Source organism: Hevea brasiliensis, chromosome 12 (genome assembly GCF_030052815.1).
Source record: "Hevea brasiliensis isolate MT/VB/25A 57/8 chromosome 12, ASM3005281v1, whole genome shotgun sequence".
Lineage (NCBI taxonomy): Eukaryota > Viridiplantae > Streptophyta > Magnoliopsida > Malpighiales > Euphorbiaceae > Hevea > Hevea brasiliensis.
In genome coordinates this window covers 8,360,071-8,383,948 of record NC_079504.1, presented here as the reverse complement: position 1 = coordinate 8,383,948, position 23,878 = coordinate 8,360,071, and the positions used below count along the sequence as shown (strand labels likewise).

Sequence of the window (23,878 nt, the reverse complement as noted above, 5' to 3'; positions counted from 1 at the left end):
ACGGAATCGGACGGTTAACACTCCGTTTTGTTGTGTTTTCTCATGGCCAGGTTAACGGCTGAGATGTGTGCTTTGCAGTCCGAATCGGATTAATGATTCATCACGATCCCTCCTAATTTCGTTCAACTGGCTGCGCCTGCATTGTACCAGAACGACGCCGTCTCATGGGGGAGGACCCAAATTAATTAATTTGTTTTATAAAAAAATTAGCGTCTCTTCTTCTTCTTCTTCAAAATCTGACCACACAGAGAGTGAGGTGAAAGGAGCTTAAACACCACATGGGTTTGCAGTGTTTTTTTGGCGGGACGACCATACAAACCCTAAGGATGGCTGTAATTCCTGCTTCATCTTCTTCACGTTTCATCTTTGGGAAGCCATTGTCCAAAACCCTAACCCTAAATTCCCTTTCCCGCCGTTGTAGTAGTATTAACTATCTAAAAAAACCTCCTTTTACACTGCTAATCAAAGCATTCTCTTCAACAGCTGAACAGACAGCGCCTTCCACAGAGAGCGTTGAAAATAGAAGTGGTGACTCAATTTTCCTCTGTATTTTCTTTTTCATTTTCTTCGAGGTCGAAAGGCGTAGTGTGATTTTAGTTGTTGTTTTTTTGTTGGGGATTTTAGTGGTGAAGCCACAATGGAAGGCGGCAATTGATTTCAAGTGGATAAGGGATAATAAGGATGCGGTTGCTTTGAACATAAAGAACAGGAACTCCAATGCTAATTTGGAACTTGTGCTTGAGCTGTATGAGAAAATGTTAGCTGTCCAAAAGGTCAGATTTGGCGTATTTCCCTCCTTTTTTGTTTATGTACAATTACAAAATTTTCTTGGATTTTTTTTTCCTGTTTGGCTTCTGGGAAAATTTTCTTTGTTAAGAAAGTTGGTTTCTTCACTGCAATTTTTTGATGATTGTTTGGAAATTTTGCCGTCGCTCTTATTTAGATGAATACACTGTTTGAAAGATTCCATGGTCCAGCTTCTTTCTTTCTTTCTTTGTTTTGATTTCCGTTTTAATGTAGATTCCGCAACGACATGTTTTAATTGTGACCTACCATTTGTATGTTGATTACACATTGTTTAGAAATGGAGTTTCCAATCATTTAGAGGGCTGCTTGCAACTGCTTCTCATTGTTGTTTGGCAAGTGCATACTCTTTTAGGTGAATGTTCCAGTATGCTACATCCCTGCTGGCTCTTAAAAATGGGAAATAAGTTTGAGCAGCCTGCAAATCTATGAGCTTGATGCTACACAGTTGAATTTAGAGGTTCACGTTGCTTATGGTTTTCTCGTCAACTAGTGTCTGTTGCACCAATGGGCACTAGAGCCAAAAGGCATGTTGGTTTCGCATAAAAATAAGGAGAAAAAAAAATTATATGAAGAATGGTAATTAACTAGATAAAAATTAATTTGCTTCTCAGTTTTATCTAATTGTCACTTCCAGATAGCAGGAAGTTGAACGGCTTCGTGGGGAAAGGAATGTTGTAGCAAACAAGATGAAAGGAAAGCTAGAGCCATTGGAGCGCCAAAAACTCGTAAAGGAAGGTACAGTTGAAATAATTTATTATGCCTTCTATTGTTCTTTTGGTTTTTATAAAATCACGATTGGGCAATGTGCTGTTGATATAATTCTTGATCTATTCTTGCTTTCAGGAAAGAATCTGAAGGATGGACTCATTACTTTGGAAGAAGACCTGCTAAAACTTTCCGATGAGCTTCAGCAGGAAGCACAATGTATACCCAACATGACCCATCCTGATGTTCCAATTGGAGAGGAAGATTGTTCAACAATGAGAAAGATGGTATACTATTCTTTGGACTAGTTCCTGAAAATTTTGTATTTCAGTTCTTGTTAGCCAAGTGTGTGCTTGTGTTTTTTTTTACTGCAGCTTCTTTACATTTTCTATCTGCTTCTAGGTGGGTAGCCCACATGAATTTAGCTTCCCTGTCAAAGACCACCTTCAGCTTGGGAAAGAACTAGATCTCTTTGAGTTTGATGCAGCTGCAGAGGTACTCACTCTGTTTAGTTTAAGGTATTAAAGCATTTCCTATAGGCATTTACTGGACTATTAATAATTGTAACATAAAAGTTAATGATATAGTTAGGCATATATTGTGTTCTTTCTGTTGACATTGTTGCAACTGCCATTTTTCGCATTAAGTTGGCTTGAATTGTTTTTTAACCAGAACAGTAATACGAGTTTGATATTAATTGGTCAAGAAAGTGACCGACTTAAGCCTCACATGGTTTAATTGGTGTTCTTCAGTGTTAATGGCATTTAATTGAAATAAGATCACCATAAAATATGATTGAGCTTTTACCATATTGATGACTGCAGCACAATTTTGGTGTTCTTGGACAAATGCTTATTGCAAGTTGCAGCTTTATTCTCATACAAGATTTTTACTTCTTTTGCTCTGAATCAAAGCTTCAATAAAATTTCATTGGTTTTAGCTACTAAGTCTCTGGATGGATTCTGTTTCACATGCATTTAATACTTTGCTTGCCTGTCCAGGTTAGTGGATCAAAATTCTATTATCTGAAGAATGAAGCAGTTATGCTAGAGATGGCCCTCGTTAACTGGACTCTCTCTGAAGTCATGAAAAGGGGCTTTACACCTCTAACAACCCCTGAACTTGTAAGATCCTCTGTTGTTGAAAAATGTGGCTTCCAGCCTCGTGGAGAAAATACCCAGGTTTGTAGTCATTGGGTTTTGGTGGCCTTTTAATCTACTTTAAACATTTTGGTATTATGATTTGGATATTATATGCCTGGTTTGCCATTAGATTCTACCTCACTGATGAATTCATTCTTTTATACCGCTCAAGTGTCTAGGTTCATTGGTGAAAAGCCAATCGAACAGATATTTCATGAATTCTTTTTTCTTCTGGATTGTTCAAATTTCCTGCAATATGATGATTTGGTAATACTTAACAGGTTTACACTGTTGAGGGTAGTGACCAATGTCTGATTGGCACTGCAGAGATTCCTGTAGGAGGAATTCATATGGATTCTATCCTTGCTGAGTCAATGTTGCCTTTGAAGTACGTGGCATTTTCCCATTGCTTCCGTACAGAGGCAGGTGCTGCAGGCACAGCAACAAGGTATTTGTCTGAGCATTATCTAATTTTGTTTGAAGAATCTCCTGTCAAAAATTTATCCCTCCAAGTCTATAAATCATTTTGGATGTATATCAACCTGACATGTGTGCAACTTGACTTTTCATGTCACCCAAATGTTTTTGAGGTAGTTTAAATATTGAATGTCAGCCTCATGTGGTGGCATTCCTACATTCAGAAACCCGACACATGGTCATTCATCATTGTTATCTTCAAACATTGCGGATGTAATATTTTGGGCATCTGTCTTAAACTCTTAGTTTCTATTACAAGTGACAAAATCTATTGCTCGAGATTCTTCTTTCACAATCTCTTGAATTTTTTCTGTATTGGGAAGTCTTTTGAGCCGCTGAAAATGCTCCATTTGTACTATTGATCCTAGTCTTCAAAAGATCAGTCCATTCCTTCAAGATCATTGGAAGTCTTGCGCATGGAAATTAAAATCAATGCCATCCTTCAAAATTTGTTGCATTAAAGTGGTGGAAAAATGGCATTTCTTGGCAGGGGTCTTTATAGAGTTCACCAGTTCAGCAAGGTGGAGATGTTCATTCTATGCCAACCAGAAGAGAGTGAATCTTATCATGAAGAACTTATAAAAATTGAAGAAGACCTCTTCTCTTCATTGGGGTTACATTATAAGTGGGTGCTCCTGCCAATCTCAATTAATTTGTCAGACTATTTTTGTTTCTATCTGTTTTAACATTGGGTTTTTGGGCAGAACTATAGATATGGCTTCAGGAGATTTAGGTGCACCTGCTTACCGAAAATTTGATGTGGAGGCTTGGATGCCTGGTTTAGGACGGTATGGTGAGGTATGGAATCATGTGTTCCACTTCTTTCTCCTCAAGAAATTGTTTCTTGTTGATTTAATGGATTTTGCTTCGCATATGTTTCTGCTTTAATGGTTGTGTCTGCAATTAAGCAATTTTGGAAATTTCTAATTCTCTAACATTAGTATTTACTCCAACAGATATCAAGTGCATCCAATTGTACAGACTATCAAAGTCGCCGACTAGGAATTCGATATCGTCCATCAGAATCATCAACAAATCCTAAAAAGGGTAAAGGCAAACTTGCTCCAACAAAGTTTGTTCACACATTAAATGCAACAGCTTGTGCTATTCCACGGATGATAATATGTTTGTTGGAGAACTACCAACAAAAAGATGGTTCTGTCGTTATCCCTGTGCCACTGAGGCCGTTCATTGGAGGGCTGGAACGTATAGCTCCTAAATTCCCACAGGATGAGTAGATTATTTTGTTTGATTTTCAGTTGGGAACTATATTTGGAGCTAAAATTATTGACAAATTTTTACATTTTAATGCATTTGGCTACAAAGAGAACTGAAAAATGTCAAAATTTGTCATTACAAAAGAATAAGCATTTTTGTCCTGCAGGAAAATGTCTTGCACTGCTTTGCAATTGTTTGCATGTGATGGGGGTGAGTGATGGCGTAGCAATAGCGGGCAGTCACCCCCACTATTTCGCACCGTGAATGTACGGATATTGTAGAATTAAACCAAAACTTGACTTGCTTCACCGCCCAATTTTTTTTTTTTTAAATACATAAAACATCCTGTCGGTTAGTAATAAAAATAACTGATGTTGAAACCAGTGACAAAAATAGATTACTCTTAAAACAATGATAATTTTAATAACTTTTTTTTATATAATCTACGTATGGATACTTCACATTTGATGCTGACTTTAATGTCCAATAAAGTGTTACATACTATAGAAGAAAGTATAATAATAATAGGAAGAAGAAAGTATAATAATAATAGGAAGGAGAATATTGGTGGGAAAGGAAGCTAGAGTGTATAACTTATTTTGTAACAGAATTGATAACTGTTATGTTTGACTTTAGAGAAAGTAGTTACTGAGTTGAGATATAAATTCTCAAATAAGATAATCTTGTAGATCCATTCAAGAATTACCAAAAAAATAATAATTCTCAATTCTCTCTCTCTCTCTCTTCTCTAATTTTCCCTACTTTTCTTATAATTCTCTGTTAGGATTCCTTAACCCTAACATTTGGTATCAGAGCAATCAGATCTAAGAATCAGTGGGTAATTGGTTCCTGGAAGTCGGAAATATGACCAGATCAGTTGTAGTGACTCCTGAGATGGTGAAGATTGTTGAGCTGGAAGAACAAGTGAGGAATTTGCAAGAAGTTTTTCGAAACCTATAAGAAGTGGCTTTAAGAACTGCTGGAGATCTGAAGGAATTTAAAGAAGATATGATGAAGAAAACTAAGGGTCAGAATGTTATCTTGGAAGAATTGCAAGCCTACATGAGTGCTGGAAGGAGTAAGGAAGTTAGTAATTCTGGGGAAGGTGGAAGTAGATCTGAAAATGTTGGATTTCAGTCAATTTTGGGAAATGGGATGGGTTTATTACCTAACCCTATAAGGATCTAGAATTTACACAATATAGGTAACTATAATAACCTTGGAAAATTTTCTTTTATGGAAGGTACGCCATAGATTTTGCCCAAAATAGAGTTGGTTACTTTTGATGGGAAAGAACCTAGGGCTTGGTTGAGAAGGTGTGAAAAATATTTTGAGATCTATAAGGTTCCTATTGATCAAAAGGTACCAATAGCGAGCCTGTTTTTGGTGGATAGGGCTGATGCATGGTTCCATAATTGGAATAGGGGTGGAGTACATTCTTGGGAAGAATTTGAGAAGGGAATTTGCAGCAGATTTGGGGATGAAGGGCTAGAGGATTTAGTAGAGGGTTTTATAAAACTAAGGCAGGAGGGATCTTTAGAGGAATATCAAGATGAATTTGAGGAATTACGAATAAGAATTGAGAGATTAATGCCTGAATTAGGTGAATCTTATTTTCTGTTTGCTTTTATGGGGGGTTTAAAGGATGAAATTAGGATGGTTGTTAGAATGATGAAACCTGTTTCCTTATCTCAGGCTATAGAAGTAGCTAGGCTTCAAGAACAATTGTTGGAAGTCAATAAAAAACCTAAGAATACAAGCAATTTTTCCAAACCTTTTAGAAGTCAATCTACTGTCCCTTTAACTCCATATCAGACTAATTACCTAAACCAATATGCCAAGCCATATCAGACCTATCAAAACCCTCCAAGACCACCAAATTTTGGCAAACCTAGCCCTACAATAATTAAAACTCAGTCCAGTACCAACTCACCCAATCCACTACCTATTTCTACTTTATCTTCAGTATATAAACCAACAAATTCTTTTTCAAACCCTATTAAGAATCAGCCTAAACCATGTTACAGATGTGGGGACAAGTATTTTCCAGGGCATCAATGTAAGCAGAAATCATTAAATGCAATTTGTGCCGTGGAGAAGGATCATGATGGAGGTGAAGAGGAGTGGTTTGAAGCAGGAATGGAGATGGAGGAAAGGGAAAATATGGAAGACAATACTCTGTCAGTGCATGCACTGGAAGGTAGTCATGGCATTGATACAATAAGGATGTTGGAGCTTCATAAAAATAGGCAATTGGTGATATTAATTGACAGTGGTAGTACCACCAGTTTCCTTGACAAAAGAATAGCTAAAGAATTGAAATTGGAGTTGGTTTCAACACTATACACTGCTATTACAATGGTAGATGGGAGGAAGTTAGGGTGTGATTTACAATGTCAGCAATTTAAATGGAAAATGGACAATAATGAGTTTAATTTTGATTTCAAGATTATAGAATTAGGGGGTTTGGATATGATATTGGGAGTGGATTGGTTAAAGAAGCATAATCCAGTACTATTTGACTTTGAGGCATCAACAATTACTATTACTGTGGAAGGAAGATCAGTAGTTTTGCATGGCATTGGAGAGGGTAAGCTGCAGTTTGGGCTTTGGTATTTTGCCAATATATTGAGGAAAGATGGTAAGGATTTTCAGACTCTTTTGTTCTGTGTTATGCATTCTGACCACTCCTTGCTATCAGCTACTTCCAATTTTGGGTGTGATGAGAGACTGCAACAATTACTCCAGAAATATAGTGGCATTTTTTAAGAGCCTCAAGGGTTACCACCTTTTAGAAGTCACAATCATGCTACTCCTCTACAGCATGATGCTCAGCCTTTTAATATTAGGCCTTACAGATACCCCCATTACCAGAAGACAGAGATTGAAACATTGATAAAAGATATGCTCTCCTCTTCTATCATTCAACCTAGCACTAGCCCCTATTCTTCTCCTGTTCTTTTAGTGAGGAAGAAAGATGGGACATGGAGATTTTGTGTTGACTATAGGAGACTTAATGACTTGACAGTTAAGGATAAGTTTCCAATCCCTATTATTGATGATTTGCTAGATGAATTGCATGGGGCCATGATCTTTTCTAAGATAGATAGATTTGAGGGCTGGTTACCATCAAATAAGGATGAAGGAGGATGATATTCCTAAGACTGCTTTTAGGACACACCATGAGCATTTTGAATTTAAAGTGATGCCTTTGGGCTCACAATGCCCCTGCTACATTTCAGGCCTTAATGAATCACATTTTCCAACCTTTCTTAAGAAAATTTGTACTGGTATTTTTTGATGATATCTTGGTTTATAGTAGGGATATGAAGAGTCATTTGGAGCATTTGGGACAAGTGTTTGAGGTGCTACAGGCCTAACATCTTTTTGCTAAACAATCTAAATGTTTCTTTGGGCAAACTAAAATTGAATATCTTGGGCATATCATCTCAAGACAGGGGGTTGCTACTGATCCAAAAAAGGTTGCTGCTATGGTAAACTGGCCTGTTCCTACTTCAGTCAAGGATCTCAGGAGTTTTTTGGGACTTACAGGCTATTATAGGAAATTTATCAAAAATTATGGGGTTATTTGTCAGCCTCTAACTGATCTATTAAAGAAGGATTCATTTCACTGGAATGCTATTGCTCAAAAGGCTTTTGAGAAGCTTAGGGAATTAATGTCTACAGCTCCAGTTTTAGCTCTGCCAGATTTTTCTAAGCCATTTGTAATTGAGACAGATGCTAGTAATTAGGGAATGGTAACGGTGTTGCAACAACAAGGGCATCCTATTGCCTTCATTTCTAAGGCTTTTGGGCCTAAGAGTGAGGCTTTATCTGTGTATGAGAAGGAATTGCTAGCTATCACTTTTGCAGTGAGTAAATGGAGACATTACCTAGAACAGGGTCAGTTCTTTATTAAAACTGATCATGAAAGTATAAAATACTTACTTGAGCAGAGGTTACATACTAATTTGCAATAGAAGGGTATTTCTAAATTGTTGGGGTTGAACTATAAGATACTGTATAGGAAGGGAATTGAAAATAAAGTGGCAAATGGGTTGTCAAGGAGGCTTGCAGATTTCCATTCTTGTGTTATTCAATCTGTGGTAGTTATTGCTTGGATGCAGCAATTGGTGGAAAGTTATGAGGGGATGATAAAGTCAGAGAGTTAATTCAGAAGCTCTCTTTGGACCCTAATGCTGTTGCAGGCTATCAGTTGAAGAATGGTGTCCTATATTACAACCATAGGCTGTATGTAGGGAATTCTACAACTTTGAAGCATACCTTATTGCAAACTTATCACAATTCTATTGTGGGAGGCCATTTAGGGGTTAATGTCACTTATTTGAGATTGAAGAGGTATTTCTTTTGGCTTGGTATGTTGAAAGAAGTGATGGAATGGGTAAAGTCTTGTGATGTATGTGCAAAATGTAAGGGTGAAACATGCCCTTATCTAGGGAAGTTGCAGCCTCTTCCCATTCCTTCCCAAGCTTGGCAAGAAATTTCTATGGATTTTATTGAGGGTCTCCCAAAGTCAAGAGGTAAAGAAACTATTCTGGTAGTAGTTTGTAGATTGACAAAGGTGGCACACTTTATCTCTCTGTCCCATCCTTATACAGCAGCATCAGTAGCTCATGTTTTTCTGGATACTGTCTTTAAACTTCATGGGGTTCCTCAAGTAATTACTTCAGACAGAGATAAAGTCTTCACAAGTCTGTTTTGGCAGGAATTATTCAAATGTTTGGGGGTTAAATTGGCTATGAGTTTAGCTTATCACCCTCAATCAGATGGTCAAACTGAAAGGGTGAATCAGTGTATTGAAGCCTATTTAAGATGCATGGTTCACTGGAAACCTGCAACATGGGTGGACTGGTTATCCCTAGCAGAGTGGTGGTATAATTCTTCATTCCATAGTGCCATCAGAATGTCACCTTTTGAGGCTCTATATGGGTATGCCCCTCAATTCTTGTCTATGTTGTGATACCCCTTACCCGTCTACAGTGTAGCCGAGCAAGTTATGCCACTCAGTGTGCCGGAGCACCAATTTATGTTTCTATTGCAATTTATCCCTTTATAATTCATTTATTTTCAATTTTGATAAATCTGAATTTATCCGCAAATTTTATAGAAAATCCGGCAGAGTGCCGGCTGTAAATTGGAAAAACAGTTCTTCTGAATCTGTTTAAAAACACTTCCAAAATAATTTCCAAATCCAAACTCCATTATACACATTCAAGTCAATCTCAAAATCTCAATCTCAAATCACAATACTATTTTCAAAACCTTTCTGTTCACTTCATCACTTGAAGCATATTCACAAATAATTCTCAACATTTCATTTATCAACATACATAATACAGAAAATCTCAATAATATGAAATTTCATATGTTTACATTAATACATAATTATAGGAGTTTATAGTTACAATCCAAACTAATATAAAATGCAAAAATACAAAAGGGCCACCTATAGTTCTAATGTCCTACCATATGCAGTGCAGATGTGAGGTGAGTCTGGACCCCGGATGCAGCTCTGAGGACTCACCCCTTCTGATGTCTGCTGGGCTCCCCAGCTAGGTCTCCAGTACCTGCGCGTGGCAAAAGCGACGCGCTAAGCAATTCTGCTTAGTGGTGACAATCTAAAATAAAATAAAATAGAATAAAATAATTATGCAGAGTGTATGATTTCATTTTTTTGGGTAGACTTAATTTCTGGTATTGTTTGTAGTATTATTCACTTAAAATTTAATACGGTTTATTATCATTGCCCGAGTAACCCATACTAGTTGACTGGACTGGATAAACGGGTAAACCGGCACTGGGCACTAAGTACCTCAGACCATCATACCATCGGTCACATTGTGTCTCCCGGTGTGCAACAGAATAGCTAATAAGCTGTAATAATTATCAGGGTCAAAACCCAAGCATATCAACTCAAATAACATAGCCAAAGGCTATTATTTCACAGAATGGCATGGGAAAGCCATGAAACACAGAATGGCATGAAGCCATATGCAGTACTGCTAACAGAACCCTATTGGCATGCCAAGCTATCCAAACCAATCTTGCTAGGTATACTAGGGCATATTACATTTTTAAGTTTTACAATTTTTGAATTTCAAGTTTTTGTGTTACTATTCACTTCATTAGTCAACCAAAATGTTGACTTTTGCATAGACAATAGGTAAATTGGTTTTAATACTTCCAACATGCCACATTTTGCATTCAAAATTTGTTGGTATTGGTTGCCAATACCATTTCTAAGTTTAAAGTTAATTGAGCAGAATTTTCAATTTTTATACCTTATATTTACTGTTCCATTAGTCATTTTTTCAGTGGGAATTTGGCAAAATGATCAACATGAAAGTTGTTCCTTATTTTGTCTAGTTGAATTTCCTTTTTTGAATCACTCCATTTGGAGTTTTGTAGCTCAAGTTATGGTCCAAAAACCACAACTGGCCGGATTGAAATTTTTCTGGGCTGACCATATCTACAGTGCAGTGAATAGTGATTGAAACTCACTTGTTGGATAGGTTCTGGTCATAATTTGGGGTAGGTTTCTTCATAAAAGTTGTTGGTCTATATCTTAGCTTGTTGCTGGTAAAATTTCAGGTCAATTGGACCTTTCTACATTGAGTATCACTGTTCATTTGGTCATTCTGCAGAATCAGACTGCAGGTCACTGACTGCAACTCACTTTTTAGATAGGTTCTGGTCAAAATTTGGGGTAGGTTTCTTCATGAAAGTTGTTGGTCTATATCTCATCTTATTGATGGTAAAATTGCAGGTCAATTGGACCCTTCTACATTGAGTTATGGCCAAATGAACAATCACTGTTCATTTGGTCATTCTGCAAAATCAGACTGCAGGTCACCCGGATTAAGGCAAGCTTTTGGTCCACTTGGTTTGGTTTTATGGGCATGGTTTCTTCACCAAAGTTGTGCCATTATGTGTCTAGTTTTATTTCCAATTAGCCTTGCACCAATTGAACCTCTACAATTCAAGTTATGGCTGCCCAAACCTGCTGGACTCATGTCCAATTCTACAGGTCACCATGGGCAGCCACACCAACTGCCATTCCCACTAATAAAACCACATCATTTCTTGTTTACACATAATCAGATGGTCACTAATTGACCATTAAAACTCACTTTCATCACTACATGATCAAAGTCCCATTTTTCCACCCCAAACCCTAACCCTAACATCTCAAACATTACCCCACATGCATTTTCACTTCATTTCATCAATCCACTTAGTAAATACATGTTATGGGCAGCCATGATAGTCTTTCAATTTCATTAAACTCAACACAATCAAACCCTAACCATGGCTACCAAAAATCTAGGGTTTCCATCTAAATGGTATTCAACAATTTTTTTTCTTTGCAATTTACACATATTCAAAGTTCTTAACATGAATTTAAAGAAAATTTCATGGTTAGGTCACTAACCTTAAAGGAGTGAGCTTTCCAATTAGCTAAAGTTCTTCCTTTCCTTTTCTTTTTGCTCCCAAACGGATCACCAAGATGATAGAACAATTTTTTGTGTTGGGAAATTTAGGTTTTAATGGATGAAAACCCAAGAAATCAAGCTTGGGTAAAACTTGGCTATGGAGGGCTATGGTGGGAGAGGTTTTTACGTTAAGGAGAAGAAGAGAGAGGAGGTCTGATTTGTCTTCTTCATTTTCTGCCCATTTAGTCTCTTTTATATACCTTGGTGACATCTGTCAACACTTGATTGGATTGGAGACTTTTAATGACATCCTTATGATGTCATAATTTCAATTTCTTTCATTTTTCCATCCTTTTCTTGTCCAATTAATTTCAATTAAAATTTTAACAATATTTAATCATTTTTTTATGTTATATAAATTATTTATTTAACTGGATAAGTTGGCCAAAAAATTATCTCTGAAGACGAAATGACCAAAATGCCCTCCATTTGGCTTAAAGGGCCAAAATTGTCTTTACCGATTGAAAAATTTTTTTAAGTATTTTCTTGGCATTCTAATGTCATAAGAACCTCAATGACCCTTCTCTGGGGTCCCAAGAATTATTTTATAATTTTTTCTAAATTTTTTTAATTAATTTTTTTTATTAATTATTTGAGTTAATTTTTGGTTCCTCACTTTAGTTTAAATATTTTTCCGAACGTTCTAGCTGTCCGGACCGACACTGGTCACCGGAACAATAGATTGTATGGACTAGCTACAATGAGGATGTTACATATGTTTCCTTTTGATGGTGTGAAGGTAGGAGCTGTAAATACCTTCATCCATGAGCTTAGTTCTCTTCTCCAGGCCAATTTGCAACAGGCTCAGAACAGGATGAAGCAGCAAGCTGACAAGGGCAGATCTGAAAGGGAATTTTCTGTTGGAGATTGGGTGTATCTGAGATTGCAACCTTATAGGCAAACCTCAGTAGCACTGAGGCAGAATTTGAAATTATCTACTAAGTTTTATGGGCCATTTCAAGTAATTGCTAGAATGGGCAAGGTGGCTTACAAGTTACAATTGCCATCTTCTTCTACAATTCATCTCGTTTTTCATGTTTCAATGTTGAAAAGAACGATTGGTGAGGGCATCACTTCAATTTCTGAATTGTCTATTCTGCAAGAAGATCAGTTTGTAGTTTTTCCTGAGAAGGTATTACAGACCAGAGTGGTTTCCAGGGGAGATCAGAATGTGGAACAAGGACTTATTAAGTGGTTTCAATTGCCTAAAGAGGATGCCACCTGGGAGGATAGAAGTTTTATCACTGCTCAATTTCCAGAACAGCCACTTTCTTGGGAACAAGAAAGTGCTGAAGGAAGGGGTATTATTACATACTATAGAAGAAAGTATAATAGTAATAGGAAGGGGAATATTGGCGGGAAAGGAAGCTAGAGTGTATAACTGATTCTGTAACAGAATTGGTAACGGCTATGTTTGACTTTAGAGAAAGTAGTTACTGAGTTGAGATATAAATTCTCAAACAAGCTAAGTTTGTAGATCCATTCAAGAATTACCAAAGAAATAATAATTCTCAATTCTCTCTCAACTATCTCTCTCTCTCTCTCTCTCTCTTCTCTAATTTTCCCTACTTCTCTTATAATTCTCTGTTAGGGTTCCTTAACCCTAACATAAGCTTTTTAGAACTTATGTTATTTGATAAATTTCAACTTGTTAAATGTCTGCTGCATGTTACTCAACCTCCCTTGATGACAAGGCAGGCATTTCGTTCCAAGGATTTAGGCATAAGTGTACTAGTCTCTTTAACTTTGAGGTGTGCTTGACTTAGAAAATTGGAGTTTTCTTCCGTCGAGTTAACTGTGCTTCAACGAATTAAACAGCAAGAAAGTTTCCCTCCATTTCTATGTCTTGGAAAAAGATGAATTTTGCACTGCCAGTGGTGGAAAATTAATCAATAGTAGATGATAAAAATATCACATTGGTCCCATCAATTTAGAAGCAAATTTTCAATCTTCTTATGCAAAATGTAACATAGCTGAGTAATGACGTGGTTGCTAAAGGATAGTTATCAACTAGTAAATCACAGCATAATATTACATGGATCCATGCTTTGCTCTACACAGGACCATCGTTTTAACCTCTGCTAAAAAATCTCGAGAAATCATAACTTTTGAATTGTTATAGCTGCTGGTTCTTTAAAAATGCTTTTCTTCCTCTATAATTTGAGTTTGGTCACATCAATTTTTTGGACAGGGTATGTGTATGCTTCATAGTTGATCTGTTGGCCCAAGCAACTTAATTTGGTGAGAGTGGTTATCAGATCAACCTGAAAAAGATTCAATTCCCAAACTCCAATAAGAATACAAAAATGCAATATAGAGATGTGATAGCGGATCAAGTTGAGTTGAAACACTGGCCTCATAATCTGTTTGAGACACTGTTTCTCGGCTGCGTTGGTACTTCTGAACCCATGGTAAAACTTCCGTATCAGTAGCAAGTAGGGCCTCAGTAGCTGCTTGATCAGGACCTAAGAATGCAGACATAACGGCTAGCTGGCCAATTATAGAAGGAGAGAACTAGATTATTGAACTATAATATGCAATTTCTACTTGGAATTATTAACGCACAAAAGCCTAAAGGGGCAACCGCTGAGGTAAAGAAGAAAAGAAGATACCTGGCGAGGACCATAGCCAATAGCTTTGAACTTGTCTTTCATTTCCTGTACAGTTGCTTTCTCCCACTGGGGAATCCTTCCCTCTGGATCTGGCTCTTGGGTATCCGTCCGTCCAAATTGTTTATCAAACAAGCCCCACTGTTTCAACAAGATTTTCATGCATAACATCTTTTTGCTATATCATATCTACATTTTGAGAAATTCTATGTTCTTATATGAAGTACACCAATAAACACACTCGCAGAGTTAAAAAAAAAAAAGACAAATAGAGAGAGAAACACAAACACAATAATTGTGCCTAAATCCATAGACAATTTGTCTGGCTTTTCACTATTGAATAAGAGAATATTAAAACCTTATTTATATAGATTCTCTAGGGTTAATCATTGTACGAATTTTTATATAGACCATGATCATGAAGCTTCTCCCTTTCACTAGAGGCCATTGGTGAACTATAAATTCTTCTCCAACAAATATGAGCTATAACTCAACGTTTAAAAAAAAAAAAATTGAGGCCACTGTTTCAGGTAAAGTTTAATAAGCAGCTAAATGAAAGGGATAATTGCTCAAATATATCATAAATCCAGGTGCTGATCAATTAAGTGCATTACAAGGCAACCAAACTAGAAAGACTAACCTGCCCGTTAGAACCATATGCAGCGTATAATAAGTTCCCTTTCTCTTCATTACCACCACACTTGCGAATGGCAGAAGCTAGAAACGTATACTTAATCGCACTTTGTGCTACACAGAATGAAGAACATTGAGTGAGGGCCCTTCCCTGTTGATAAATCATATTCTATTTGTCCGCATACTTTAGCTCATTCAAGAAATGGCCATTATATGCAGTATAGTTCAAACTAGGTAGTAACCTGCATATTGTATAAGATCTGCGTACGAGATCGGTCCACCCTTGGAATATGAATCTATCTCTTTCTTTGCTTCCTCTAATAAATCAAGAACCGTGGAGAGTGCCTTGTTTTCAGGTCTGCTTATCTCTGAGCTTCAGGCAGTAAAAATAGAAGGAAGAAAAAAATTAAGATAGCAGTTCAGCGAGGAGGCAAATAGTTCATCAAATGGCAAAAACAATCAAAAATCCAAGAAACAATAATTAGTTGTAGATAGGTGATAAATAAAAAATATAGGCATGTCGCTAATGTGCTTCAAAAAGCTATAAAACCAGGAAGACTTAAAATCCCATATCATCATATATTTACAGCCACAGCGCTTCTTTTTTTTTTTTTTTTTTTTTTTGATAAATAGCAACAGGGCTTCTTTCTAAAGAATTTTCTATGTTAATTCTTCATAGATATTGTCCTTGAGGTTTGAGGTTTTGTTGACAGCAAGTTTGCATGGACCAAATGTTATCGTAACATGGCTGAAGGCAAAGAATTAAATTTCATATTTCAATTAATTATGGTAGACTATAATGGTTATGAGATTCATGCATATTTCATATAGGGGATACCTGAAACGTACGGAACCATTTGGGCCTCCAGATTTTGTAGCCTACAAACTTAATCAGAAAGAGATCAGTATATTTGTTTCCATTTTTCCCATTCAAAAATCTGACGTGACTATGTAAAGGAGTTCCATAACATCCAGATAACATTTTCACAGGTAAGGTTTGTGGTCTGACCTTATCATAAGTCATGGCATCATTCAGTGCCAGAGTTAGAATTGATGGAACAACTTCGGGTTTTCCCTGCAATGAATATAGATTGACAAGTGATAACAACACAACAAAAACAATGCAGGATGGCATATATATGTTCTTGGTAAAGAACTTGACAGCTGATTGTGATGAAAAACATTAATGCATCACGGTTAGATTTACCTTTATAGCTGTGTAAAGGGTCTCCTTAACACTTGCTGTGAGAAAGAAAAAACTTCAATTCAGCAGATACTAGCAAGTTCTAGTATGGAATTTTTCTTTTACAGAGTTCAAGAGGACTTACACTGAAACTCAGAACGTTGTCTGCGTTGGATCAAATCAGCAGCGCTAGCCATTTCAACAAATGATCCTGAGATTGCTATTAATTCCTAAGATAACATCAAAACTGGTAGAAACTCATCATCACATCATTCGAAATCACAGATTATCATATCTCGAAATGCCTAATTCAAATTTTCCTTTCAAATAATATAGCACATATTTTTCACATTCGCAACTAAAAGTATGCATTCAGCGACCACTTCAGGTTTTCTCTTACCATGCTAATGGCAGCTCCAAAGCATTTCAAAACGTCTCTTCGCCGGAAAACATTATCGCCACCAGTGACATCAGTTTCAATTTTATTGCAGCGTATAGGAACCTGTTGATTTGAAGTGCAAAAACAAAAACAAATGCTGGTTTACGCTTACAATGCTATGCCTATATACAAACTACCATTTTCTATGTAAACGAAAACGAAGATATGAGTGAACTTACAGCACGAGGAGAAGGGTATATGTGAGTGCCAGTATTGGAGTTGCTTAGAGGAGAGAGATGAACCAGAGAAGGGAGAGTTGAGAGGAAGGAAACCCCCATAGTTGCCTCAGCTCCGCCCTCCGTTCTTCACAACTTGAAAAAGAAAACAGAAACAACGAGAAGAGGGAAGAGGATATAACAGGGGCTTACGTGGCAATACGAGTGGAGATTGTGCATGTTTGTTTCATGAGAAGCGAGATATCCTATCGTTTTATAGAAGCGATCTCGAATTACGATAGTGACTCACCAACCCACCCACCCACCCACCCACCCATTCAGGGATTGGAAATGGATAATAATCCCGATTGATTAATCCGTTCTGGTGAGAATTCTGATCGTATATCCATGCCATATTGTGGAAAGGTTTGCAACGCCTCCAAACACACACTATCTCAACTCTTTTTTAATAACATTAGCAAGCTTCTTATTTCCCTTTTTCAAAGGGTAGGTTATACATTTTGAGTTGAAGTGAAATTCAATCTCAAATTTCTTGAATAAACTACCTAACTATTAGCTAGCTTGCTGATTCTCATACCGTATTAAAGATACAATGCAGCAACAGGAACAGAAATTCTTGATCATTTAAGTCCAGGGCAGATTCCCCTACATTTTTATGCGAGGAGGAAAGGCAAGTAATTTTTTCATTTTATTGCATTGAATGACCATCAATAGAATAGATACATCAAAAAAGAATTAAAAAAAATAAAGTGGGGAAAAAGAAGAAACATCATTTCTGAGATTAGCAGTAACACAAGCATCGCATCCCCAATGAAATCCCAAACGCCAGTAAATGAAATTTTTGCCAGTAATGTCCAAGCACTTGCAATATTCCTTGATAGAAGCAAGTCCTGTTTACAGGTATTCCCCATTCCTCCTTGCAGCCAACTGCATTCTGCAAATAATCTTTCATCTAAATCTCCAATATTTCATCCCTTCATCTAAACTCAAGGTTACAGAATCTGCATCCCTAACTCTTAATGGCACAACCAGTTTGTAAAAGCTTCTACAGATGCTGACTCGTCAAACTGTCAGTATCCTGCCATCACAGGGACTTTTTCCCAAAGGGAATTATTCTTCCGCACCCAAACTATTTGATCACGAGAGAGATGTTCAGATTCGGTGAATGCCTCTGACACAAACAATCAGGCAAGGGATTTACATAAAAGGCTTCTTCAGAACGAAACCTATCCATGCCCTTTGTTCCTGAGATGGGACCTTTTCTCCTCCTTGGTGATCCTTGCCTGTGCAACCAATATAGAAAAGAAGTCGGACTTTGGAAATTTGTGATTCAACAAATTTATAAATTGGTAAAATAGAAAAGCAAGCTCTTCAATCTTCATAATTTCATACTCCCATAGCACTTATGAATTCTATATGATAAATGTTGAATAACTATGAGTGGCCCTGGAAGATACCCTGAAATCTAACTTGTTGAGCAAAACTCTCTCTCGCCTATCATTGGCCCTGAGGGTTATGGCACAGTTGCAATTACTAGCCCTCCAACAAATGAAGGTCACAGAATTCAAGTGCTCGGTAGGTCATTGGTTAATGAAAGTTAATTAAACAAAAGAAGAAGAAAATGGAAAATGAGCTCTTCATAACTTCTTACTCCCACAGCAATTTTTGAGTCTACATAATATATGTTGAATAACCATGACCATGGCCCTGGAAAATACCCAGAAATCCAACTTATTGAGCAAAACTCTCTCCCACCTATCATCGGCCTTGTGGGCTGTGCCAAGGAAGCACAAAGGAATTGAGAAAAACTCTCTCACACCTACCATTGGCCTTGTGGGCTGTGCCAAGGAAGGACAAGGAATTAAGCAAACCTCTCTCTTGCCTACCACTGGCCTTGTAGAATGTGCAAAGGAAGGACAAGGAATTCCCATACTGAATAGGTTAGAAGAAGAAGAAGAAGAAGAAAACTCTTTCCTGCCTACCATTGGCCTTGTGGGTTGTGGCACAATGGTACTTAGTAGGTTAGAAGAAGAATTCAAGTACTATGTAAGGAAAAAGAACTAATAGCAGTAGTAGGTAGGTAGGTTAGAAGAGAAGAAAACTCTCCCCCACCTACCATTGGCTTTGTGGTTGTGGCATGGTGGTGTTTACTAGCACAGTGGAATTCAAGTACTGATAGGGAAGAAGATCTATTCCAACCTAAGGCCTCCATCCAACCAACATCTAAAAACTTGACACTAGATCACAGTAAATAACAGATTGCTAATGAAATACAAAATAACCTAATTCAGAACCAAAAAGTTTGTCCTGGTTCAAAATAAAAACAATTGACCATGTTAAATTTCAACACGCACAATTTTCTAATCTGAACTATTAATGTCAGTCACTGCATACTACCCAAAGAACCAGAAGCTCACTCATGTTATTATTGTAAAATACACAAAATGCATACCGTCTTTTGTGGATTTCAATGATATTCTTTGATAAACTTTCACCTTCTTTCAGTTTTCCCCGTTCAATTTTGTCAAACAAACGAACAAGTTGTTTCCTGATGGGCAAACAGATGATATTCAGCAACAACTCGAACCATAGTAACTGCTGGAAATAAACTCGATAAGAAGACTTTAAAATATGGGAGAAAAAAAGGGAAATTCTCATACCTATCAGGAGAAATTGTTTTTCTATGTCCCAGAAAACGACGGTGACCTTCCACTGCCCTTGCCATGTTTCCAGAGTATGATGGAATAAACACATCACTTTCAATGGAAACAATATAGTCGAGCGCAGCCATTTGAGATGCATGATTAGTAAATGGTTCAAGCTCCTCAGCAGAAGCCAATTTTTCCTGCAAAATGATCAGCAGGAAAAATTGATCAGCAGATGTTAATTAAATTGCTAGTCATCAAACCATTTCCTTCTTAAAATGTAACAGCTAAATGTACAAAAAGGATCCATGCAGGGGCCCAACAAGTTTGAGATAGACTTGGTCGATTGAGTCAACATGTAGCATTTCTCACCCATCTCCACCCAAAAGTCAAAACAATATGTGTCATCACATATGAGCCAAATAATTATTTGAACATAGAAAAACAAGAAAATATATAAAGTTACCTACATGTGCATACCTTGCTCATTAAAATGGGATAGCGGGATTGCAGGTCGACCATGTGAGAATCACCTCCATATATCTCTCCTGCGGCAATGTATATTGGGGTGTTTGAGGGGTATCCCAGTGCAGTGAGAAACATAGCAACCTCTTTTGGAATTAGAGGGCAATAACCTTTGGATCTCTGCTCCCTAGAATCAATCTGCTTTACTTTCCAGTATGCAGTTTCTTCTCTGCAAGTAACAGATAAAGTTAAATATCTAAAAAGCCTGAATATTGAATTCTCTGTAGCAGAACATAAGGCATAAATATATAGTACCTGATCTTCTTCAATTCATCAGCTTCAGCACTAGATAAACCATGTGTACATCCACTAAAGGCAAGCATGTCCTTTTCATATCGCAAATGTAAAGCAATGTATGGACCATATAACCTCATCCGCTCCACCAACATCTAAAACACAAATGTAACTAAAATATTATTGACAGCAGTAGCAGAAGCTGTGAGAAATAGTCACTCCAGTGTCTAGAATCAACATAAGCAAATTAGTTCTTTACTTTTCCCATCTCTTCAATTCGAGGTGCAAAACGGAGGGCTTGATAACAAGCACGGCAACGCAGCTTCTGAATATCTGGAGGGAGATTGTTGTTTGCCAGGCGAGAGTCAGACTTAGCAGCTCGAATAACCTGCCAGAAAATTAATGATGAAATATTACATTCAGAAATACCCTAGGAATCAGAAAACAAAAGGAAATGAAACATTCAACACATATACCTGATAATCTTCCCACATGCTTGCTATCTCCCCTTCGTAGTAGTCCATACCAGACCAGCTTCTAAAATGCTTAACTATTTTAGAAACACTAGACATTTCCTTAGGCAGCCTTTTTATGACTTTTACATCACTGGCTAGAGCATTGATAAAATGATCTTCATCAAAAACATCCGAAAAGTTGCTGCAGACCAAACACTAAACAAATTATGGCACCACGAATAACTGAGCCACATTGATAATATAAAATTTTCATAGAATAGAAATTACCTGGTGTCTTGCCAAAATGACCTTTTGTCCAATTCAGGAACAACAAGAGTGGCATTTATTATTCGGGCAACAGCTACCATATCACAAATCTGCAATTCAACAATGACACTGCTCTAATGCTCAAATAGAAATAACAGAATATTATATAATTTCGTTAACTAATAATCAATCAAAACATCCAAATAGACATTAATAAATTAAAATTTTCATTTTCACATTAATATTAAAAGATAAAATGAACCAAAACAAATCAGACAAAAGCATAAGACTTGAATCAGTATTGCGATGGGTACGATAACTGAGGAAAGATTCTCTTAATGATGAAGGATGCTGCATGAGACTCACTAAAGGCAACATAGAACCATAATAACAGCTTCTTTATCTTAAAAGAACATAAGATGAATTACAAATTTAAACAGACCCAACAATTATCACTCTAGAAGATTTAAACAACTAGAAATTTTTTTGGCTTAATAAATCTGCAGCTGGCAAGGATAGTAACAAGTATCAATATATAATTTCACGTGAAAAGAAAATAAATGCAGACCCCAGCTCGCATCTGGTTGAGCCCACCATTTGTATGAACTAGAAGGTAACCTTCTGACTCCCCAGGTGCTGAGAGACAATAGAAAATTGGAAAAAATCAGTGTATAAAGATTCAGCAGAACAAAAAAGATTTGAATTTGCAACAGAACTCACATGTATAGTTAGGACCAGGCTCTACACATGGCCAATAATCACGATTTGCTGGAGGCTTCCATAGCTTGGAATCCAAATTCCCCCTAGCACCATCCAACTGTCAAGTCTAAAGGAGTGAAAACATGAAAGATGCATGACTGCTTTGTATCAAAACATAAACCTAGATCTATGGTACTCTAAGCGCAGGCCTCCATATGTAGTAAAATGGCAGTGATAGACTGATAGAGAAAAGGTAATAAGAAGTAGAACTATTTCCTTTGTTGTCAGCATTGCCTTTGTTTTCTTAGTCATTTAATAATAATAATAATAATAATAACTCTACACTGTACATAGAAATCAACTGAAAGATGCAAAAGTAGAAGGATGTAAAGACCTTGTGAGAAGGAAGAGGTGGTTTGGACAAATGGGGTGGAGTTTGCTCTCTGCTCCAGCTTTGTTCTTGCTCAATGCCCAATCTTGAGTATTTATTGACATCAAGCTGCTAAAAAAATTGTCAAATGGGAAAAATTAAATGCACAAATTCAAGAAAAAAAAAAAAAAAAGATAAGCAAAATTAAAGAGGGAGGGGAAAAACAAAAATTCCATATTAACACAGCCCCAAAGACCAGACCAAAATATACTGATGAAATGAAATCCTACCAGTGAAATAAAAATAAAAAAAAAGAAAAAGAATAACGGAAAATGTGAATAAAACTTAACAGGAAGAACTGAAAGGCAAAATAATAAATGACAACAACATGTGAAAGCTAATTGTTCTTTTCTTCAATAAAAAGAATTGTTAACAAATTCAAGAGTCAAAAATAAAAAAAAGAAATAAAATGAATAAACCTCTAAAACCGTAGCAAAAAAAAAAATCTTTAAAAAAAGAAAATTCAGGCACAATGAATCAAGCGGCGGAAACAAGAAACAGGTTTAAGTTTCTGAAGCAAGACACAGAATAAACCCTAATCTAAATTCTTTAGAATAAGAGAATAAAAGAGGAGCGGGAGAAAACAATTACATACCTGAGTGGTAGTAGTGGGGAGCTTGTACGGATCAGGTAAGTCAGGAGCTCTGGAGGAAGAGAATACCTGCACATGTACAGAGAGCAAAGCCGTCATCGTTATTACGCATATAGCACACGTTAGAAACTTCCGCAAAACCAGCACCGCCCTCCATCTCCGCTTCCGCATCTTTTTCACTTTCCGGCTTCTCTCAAACCAAGACACTATAAAACACTACGAAATGGGAGGTAGCCATCCAAGATAAAAGCCGGATCGCTGCAAAGAAATTTATCTCTCCGTTTCGTTCTATGCTCCGGCGAGAAAGAGAGAGGGAAAAAGGGTCGGCAAATTTGTTTTCTTGTTTTCGGATTTTCTTGGCCTTGCCACTTCAGCTTGGGTTTCGGTTTAGCTGTAAAACAAGAGAAGAAAAGATATATAGAGAGGGAAGGAAAAGAGGTCGCAATGGAATTAGATTAAGGTTTTTTTAATTAAGATTAATTTTAATTTTTTAATTTGTGTGATTAAGGATTTAACGTATGCTTTAATAACCGTAGTTTTCATAAGTATGGTAATTTTTTAAATATCCAATACACTGGAGGGTTTCCACACTCCCGGAAACTGGATTATCTCTAATGACTTTCTGAAAACGTTTCTGGAAAAGGTTTTCTTTCTATTTCTTTATTATTTATAAAATAAAATTATTTTTTTAAAATATTTAGGCCAGCTTATATGATTCTATGAAGTAAAGGACCAAAATTCCAGCTGTCTATAGCCTAAATTTTCTTTTTAATTAAGCAAATATAAAATGGCGACAGATTTCTTGTATGCTTTGACTTTATTCTTTTGGTGGATTGACAAATTCAAAAGAAAATCTCATTGAAAAATTGCAAGAACTGATTAATTAGTGGACTGGACTGTGACGTCGTAGATCTGAAGATAGGCATAGCAATTGAATTGGGAGAGCATGTCATGCATGTGCCCAATATTTATTATAGCCAGACACTGATGCATTCACACTGTAATTAACTAGGTTTTAGTGAGATTCCTAATTTTTATGTGACAGTCACGATCCCTACCATCACCATAACAACAACCAACATTTCAAGATTTCATGAGTTATGTAATGAAAAATACTCTTTTAATCTC

At 36.8% G+C, this 23,878-nt stretch overlaps 4 protein-coding genes across 12 annotated transcripts; 2 read left to right on the top strand and 2 right to left on the bottom strand.

The window, feature by feature from the left end:
* The first annotated feature begins 123 nt into the window (after positions 1-123).
* Positions 124-4,520, top strand: LOC110636690 (serine--tRNA ligase, chloroplastic/mitochondrial). 4 transcript variants are annotated; one of them, XM_021786499.2, is made up of 10 exons: positions 124-525; positions 625-773; positions 1,449-1,542; positions 1,651-1,799; positions 1,915-2,007; positions 2,514-2,693; positions 2,936-3,102; positions 3,622-3,756; positions 3,836-3,929; positions 4,088-4,520. In XM_021786499.2, exons 1-10 carry the CDS (start codon positions 279-281, stop codon positions 4,367-4,369), a joined length of 1,590 nt encoding a protein of 529 aa, XP_021642191.1. In that variant the 5' UTR covers positions 124-278; the 3' UTR covers positions 4,370-4,520. The 4 variants fall into 4 exon arrangements, with proteins under 4 accessions (XP_021642191.1, XP_021642190.1, XP_057986995.1 ...); XM_021786498.2 differs by having other exon boundaries at positions 124-528; XM_021786500.2 differs by lacking the exon at positions 124-525 and having other exon boundaries at positions 633-773; positions 1,442-1,542.
* Positions 4,521-5,357: 837 nt separating this feature from the next.
* On the top strand, positions 5,358-7,502 carry LOC110636696 (uncharacterized). The gene is made up of 3 exons (XM_058130547.1): positions 5,358-5,508; positions 5,620-6,990; positions 7,120-7,502. The coding sequence occupies exons 1-3, from the start codon at positions 5,358-5,360 to the stop codon at positions 7,500-7,502; spliced, it is 1,905 nt and encodes a 634-aa protein (XP_057986530.1).
* Positions 7,503-13,792: 6,290 nt separating this feature from the next.
* On the bottom strand, positions 13,793-17,129 carry LOC110636716 (thylakoid lumenal 29 kDa protein, chloroplastic). 2 transcript variants are annotated; one of them, XM_021786532.2, is made up of 11 exons: positions 16,907-17,129; positions 16,689-16,790; positions 16,434-16,518; positions 16,313-16,347; positions 16,115-16,180; positions 15,944-15,984; positions 15,348-15,478; positions 15,113-15,219; positions 14,476-14,613; positions 14,219-14,353; positions 13,793-14,127 (listed from the first exon to the last, which is right to left on the bottom strand). In XM_021786532.2, exons 1-11 carry the CDS (start codon positions 17,003-17,005, stop codon positions 14,017-14,019), a joined length of 1,050 nt encoding a protein of 349 aa, XP_021642224.1. In that variant the 5' UTR covers positions 17,006-17,129; the 3' UTR covers positions 13,793-14,016. The 2 variants fall into 2 exon arrangements, with proteins under 2 accessions (XP_021642224.1, XP_021642225.1); XM_021786533.2 differs by lacking the exon at positions 16,907-17,129 and having other exon boundaries at positions 16,434-16,535.
* Positions 17,130-17,572: 443 nt separating this feature from the next.
* LOC110636703 (O-fucosyltransferase 7) lies at positions 17,573-23,213 on the bottom strand. 5 transcript variants are annotated; one of them, XM_021786515.2, is made up of 12 exons: positions 22,754-23,206; positions 22,123-22,230; positions 21,750-21,846; positions 21,598-21,665; positions 21,051-21,139; positions 20,784-20,964; positions 20,567-20,695; positions 20,329-20,462; positions 20,029-20,242; positions 19,564-19,748; positions 19,356-19,451; positions 17,573-18,186 (listed from the first exon to the last, which is right to left on the bottom strand). In XM_021786515.2, exons 1-12 carry the CDS (start codon positions 22,919-22,921, stop codon positions 18,033-18,035), a joined length of 1,623 nt encoding a protein of 540 aa, XP_021642207.2. In that variant the 5' UTR covers positions 22,922-23,206; the 3' UTR covers positions 17,573-18,032. The 5 variants fall into 5 exon arrangements, with proteins under 5 accessions (XP_021642207.2, XP_021642209.2, XP_021642208.2 ...); XM_021786517.2 differs by having other exon boundaries at positions 21,750-21,832; XM_021786516.2 differs by having other exon boundaries at positions 22,123-22,227; positions 22,754-23,205.
* Between the last annotated feature and the right edge of the window lie 665 nt (positions 23,214-23,878).